Source organism: Juglans microcarpa x Juglans regia, chromosome 6D, assembly GCF_004785595.1.
Source record: "Juglans microcarpa x Juglans regia isolate MS1-56 chromosome 6D, Jm3101_v1.0, whole genome shotgun sequence".
NCBI classification, from domain to species: Eukaryota; Viridiplantae; Streptophyta; class Magnoliopsida; order Fagales; family Juglandaceae; genus Juglans; species Juglans microcarpa x Juglans regia.
The window spans coordinates 8,519,384-8,524,400 of record NC_054604.1 but is presented as its reverse complement, the minus strand read 5'-3'; the positions used below and the strand labels follow the sequence as shown (position 1 = coordinate 8,524,400).

At 40.7% G+C, this 5,017-nt stretch overlaps 1 protein-coding gene across 1 annotated transcript; it reads right to left on the bottom strand.

Annotated features, from left to right (window-relative positions):
• LOC121234217 (chaperone protein ClpB1) lies at positions 1–4,363 on the bottom strand. Its single transcript, XM_041130074.1, has 7 exons — positions 4,121–4,363; positions 2,449–3,634; positions 2,164–2,345; positions 1,440–2,062; positions 1,077–1,356; positions 785–982; positions 1–656 (listed from the first exon to the last, which is right to left on the bottom strand). The coding sequence occupies exons 2-7, from the start codon at positions 3,599–3,601 to the stop codon at positions 360–362; spliced, it is 2,733 nt and encodes a 910-aa protein (XP_040986008.1). The 5' UTR covers positions 3,602–3,634; positions 4,121–4,363; the 3' UTR covers positions 1–359.
• Positions 4,364–5,017: the final 654 nt, after the last annotated feature.

Here is a 5,017-nt window from a genome sequence, read left to right as displayed (position 1 = left end):
TGCAAAATTGCAAATACAATCTCTCATTATAAAACTCTATTTTACAAGCATATGCCATTTTACAAGAAATATATGGTTAGAGCCAGTCAGCTTATTGATAGGATAGCAGCTACTTGGGGACGGCAGGTGTCACATTCCCTCCAAAAAGTGTTCCCTTTTTGCAACATTACAACCAAAACCATCTACTGAATTCAAGAATTTCAGAACAATCCAATCCATGAAAGAGACGAGAGAGAAAAGGGATGAAACTCCCCCATCATTCATTCAACCATACTTCAAACATTCAAGAGAAAAAAGAAAGACGCCAAAAGAAAGACACATGCAGCCGTGGATAATCTCTGGTGTCTGGACAAACAATTTTAGTCGTCCATCTCTTCATCATCATTTATTTCCTCAATCTTCATCTTCTTAACTGCCTGAGCAGCATCATTTCTCGGCCCATTGGGGATCTGAATCAACACATCTGACTTATGACCAGTCACTGCATTAACAAGCCCTCCATTCTTCTCCACTCTATACACCAACTCACTCCCGCTTGGCCCTGCATCTATATAAACAGTTGAGTTTTCATCAATCTCTTCCCTTATAAGCATTCTTGAGAGCTCTGTCACCACTTTCTTCTCTAGCCACCTCCTGATAGGCCTAGCACCATAAACCTGTAAAGAATAGAAAGGATAAGGACAAAGTCTAGAGTATGTATTTTCAAACAAGATAAAGTGACCCAGATTCAAAACTGGAGTATTTTAGGATATATATATATATATATATATATAATGATACTAACCGGATCATAACTCTCTGCCAATACATGGTCTAATGCTGCATCAGTGACAGCAAGGGCAATTCCCCTCTCAGCAAGGCGGACTGCAACATCCTTCATTTGCAACCTTGCAACCTTCCTTAGTTGCTCATGGTTGAGAGGATCAAACACCACAAGCTCATCAAGCCGATTGAGCAACTCGGGCCTGAAGTGCTTTTTCACCTGTCAAGTATCAAGTAAGACATTACCACTTCCAATTTTGATAAAAGACAAACATGTATGGCTCTGTTTAATGCTCGAAACATGATGAAAATACCTCTTGCATTACTCGATCACGAGCAGCTTGCATGGAGACCTTGCCCATTAGTCCAGAAAGGAGGTACTCCGCTCCAAGGTTTGAAGTCATGATAATCACGGTGTTCCTGAAATCAACAGTGCGGCCTTGACCATCGGTTAGCCTTCCATCGTCTAAAACCTGAAGCAGGGTGTTAAATACAGAGACGTGTGCCTTTTCCACTTCATCAAAGAGTACCACACTGTAAGGCCTGCGCCTCACAGCCTCTGTTAGCTGTCCCCCTTCCTCATGTCCAACATAACTGAGAATTGCAACAGAATTGAGTAAGAACCGCCTATCACACATATATGAATAGATCAATTATGCAATTTACGAAGAACTTACCCTGGTGGAGCGCCAATTAAGCGTGAGACCGAGTGTTGTTCCATATACTCGGACATGTCAATCCTCACCAGTAGGTTTTCATCATCAAAGAGTTGCTCAGCAAGAGCCTTTGCAAGCTCAGTCTTACCAACACCAGTAGGACCAAGGAAAAGGAAGGAGCCCGTGGGCTGTTGAGGCCTTCCTAGTCCAGCCCTCGACCTCAGTACTGCCTCAGCAACTGCATTAACTGCTTGATCTTGTCCGACCACTCTCTTGTGCAACCGCTCAGCTAGCCCAACTAACCTCTCTTTATCATTCTGGCCTAGCCTTGTGACAGGGATGCCCGTCCAGCGGCTCACAACCTCAGCAATATGTTCTGGTCCAACAGTCTCTGTTAACATTAAGTTCTCATCAGAGGCTCCTTCAAGCTGTGCTATGGCAGCTTCCACTTCCTGGATTGCCCCATATCTCAAATCAGCAGCTCTAGCCAAATCATATCTTCTTTCAGCCTCCTGTAAAGCAAACAAAAGCTCTTCACGCTTTTGCTTCAGTCTCCGAATCTCATCAATCCTTTCTTTCTCCTTCTTATACTTCATCATCAAAGGTTGAAGCTTGTCCCTCAAATCATCAAGCTCTTTTCTCACCTGTAGATACATTAGATTCCAAATGCAACAAAATTCAGAACAACATTCATATTAAGTAGTTCCCAATCACTCTTTTGAGATATTGAACACATAAAGCTTACTTCAACAAGACGGGCTTTACTAGCTTTGTCCTTCTCCTTTTCCAGAGCATGAAGTTCAATTTCCAGCTGCATCCTCCTCCTTTCAAGCTTATCAATTTCTTCAGGCTGGCTATCGAGTTGGACTCTCACATTTGCGCATGCCTCATCAACCAAATCAATCGCCTTATCAGGGAGATGACGCCCTAAACAAGAAGATAGACAAAGATTTCAATATACAAGAAGAAATTCACATAGCACTGTTGAAATAACCTCTCCAAGCCACAATAAGCAGAGCAAAGTTCATACCTGTAATATATCGGCTGGATAGCTGGGCTGCCACAACAAGAGCCCTGTCCAGAATCCGAACACCATGATGACCTTCATATCTCTCTTTCAATCCTCGAAGAATGCTGATTGTGTCAGGAACACTAGGCTCGGCCACATACACCTGTTGTAATCTTCTCTCAAATGCGGCATCCTTCTCCACATATTTCCTGTACTCCTCGAGCGTGGTTGCTCCGATGCACCGAAGCTGCCCTCTAGCAAGCATGGGTTTGAAGAGATTGGCAGCATCCATGGATCCTTCAGTTCGACCAGCACCAAGGACAAGGTGAATTTCATCAATAAACAGTATAACTTTTCCCTCAGCCTCCTCAACCTCTTTCAATACAGCCTTCAATCGCTCCTCAAACTCTCCTCTGTACTTTGCACCGGCAACCAAAGCACCCATATCCAATGCAACGAGCCTCACATCAGCAAGATTACTCGGGATGTCACCTCTCACAATCCTTTGTGCCAAACCTTCCACCACTGCCGTCTTTCCAACTCCAGGCTCTCCGATGAGAACAGGATTGTTCTTGGTTCTCCTTGACAGAATTCTAATCACTCTCCGTATCTCCTCGTCTCGGCCAATGACGGGGTCAAGCTTCCCCGCCTGCTCAACAAGGTCACGCCCGTAAGTCTTCAGAGCCTGGAACGTTGTATCTGCTGAAGCACTCTCCACCTTTTTCCCTTCCTTCCCACGGAGATTTTCTACATCCGACTTCACTCTCGATGGAGAAACACCAGCTTCTTTCAACAGGCCGGAGATTTGAGAATCTTCCAAGAGACCAAGAATTAGAGAATCAACAGCTAAATGAGTATCCCCACGAGCTTTCTGGGCCGCTTGTGCCCGACGAATGACTTTGATAAGGCTTGTGCTCGCTGGAATCTCATCTGGGGGAGGGGACTGAGATGGGATTTTCTTCAATGCCTGGTTCAACACCCTCTCCACCGACTTCACAGCATCTTCACCGCCACCAGCACTGGCAATAGCTTGGCTGAAAATGCCACCAGGATCAGAGATCAATGCAAGCGCAAGATGGAGAGGAGTGAACTGTGGGTGGCCGGCACTCATCGCCAACTCATGTGCGGCGGCGATAGCCTCGTTAGTCTTGTGGGTGAACTTGTCAGGATTCATCTTTGCTTCTTAATTAGTACCTTGAAACAATCGCTGTTGTAAAAAGAAAATTATCAAACTTCTGAACCGGAAGATCAGAGCCACAAAGAGCAGAATTCTAATGAAAGCTTAAAAAAACGAATCATCGTAACACAAATTAAAAATATATGCATATTTGAAACATTTTCGGAACATGGGCTTCTGACTACCAACATTGTCGTCTAAACAAAAAAGGTTGACACTTGTGAGCAAAAACGCGGAGAAAATGACTAGCGTGTACGAGCAAGAATTTTGTACTTTCAAATCTTGCAGAACAAGAATGAAAGTTTACTCGATATCGCCAGCAGTTAAACAAAAAAATTGTAAAACAAATAAAATAGAGAAATCAACCAAAAGCTCCGAAACAAGCAAAACATTCCCATAGAACCAAAAGAAACGTATAGAAAAGCCTTACGCAGATACCAAAAACAACTTACAGAGAAGATGTAACACGAAGTCATAGACATAGTGGATATTAGAAAGAGATCTTTCCTTACTTACCGTTTCAGAGAGAAGATACTGGCGGGACTATTACGAAAACTTGTTTGACCGCGGGTATTTACAAGTCGCTCGCTCAAGATTTCCGCTATGATTTTGATTGGAAGGAAAGAAAATCTTGCCTTTTCTTTTACAAAAGTGTTTGATGCGTGCGTAGAAAAGAGAGAAGTTCTCAGAGTAGTGAGGAGCAGAGAGGGGAAGGTGCACTTCCTTTTGTGGAGCAAAGAGAGATCTGGAAAGGGATGGAAGCCAGCGAAAGGTGACACTAGAAATTACCAGATTTTTCATGATTTTAGCTATGTGGAAACTTCTGGATTTTTCATGATTTTTTTTTCTTTTTTCTTCCACCGTTAATATAATAATAATAATAATAGGTAATTTTGGAGCTAAAAACTATTTATGTAATCATTAATCATCATGATATATTAGCATCTTATCTTGATATCTTATACAGTAAAACAATTAACAGTGATATTATAATAATAATAATAAAATATAACTTTTATTACCAAGAGATTTAAAAAAAATTTTAAAAACGAAAATTAGTAGAGAGAATTAAAAATTAAAAAAAAAATTATTTTTTAAGAAGAATATTTGTTTTCCTATTTCTTTTTAATATTTAAAAAAATAATTTTAAATTTAATATTTGAACTCTTAAAAAAAAAACAATTTTACTGATAGTCATATGTTTTAACCCAAGTAAGATGGACAAAAATATTAACGAATATCGAAAATCTTAAACAAAAGTAGATTAATGATCTTAATTGGAACAAAACAAGAAATGACCGCATTTTAGGATAGAGAATTTATTGAAATAAAAAACAGATATATAGAAACTAATAAAACATTTATATTTAAAAGACAGAGGATAGAGAGTTTACCCTCTATTTTACTCTCTGA

What these genes read in the sequence shown, in the direction of transcription:
- LOC121234217 (XM_041130074.1), bottom strand. Translation starts at nt 3,601, where the DNA reads ATGAATCCTGACAAGTTCACCCACAAGACTAACGAGGCTATCGCCGCC. An exon ending in ATCCAGCCGATATATTACAG is followed by an intron (nt 2,346 to 2,448) that starts GTATGAACTTTG and finishes CTTCTTGTTTAG; the next exon opens with GGCGTCATCTCCCTGATAAG. An exon ending in GTGATCGAGTAATGCAAGAG is followed by an intron (nt 983 to 1,076) that starts GTATTTTCATCA and finishes GATACTTGACAG; the next exon opens with GTGAAAAAGCACTTCAGGCC.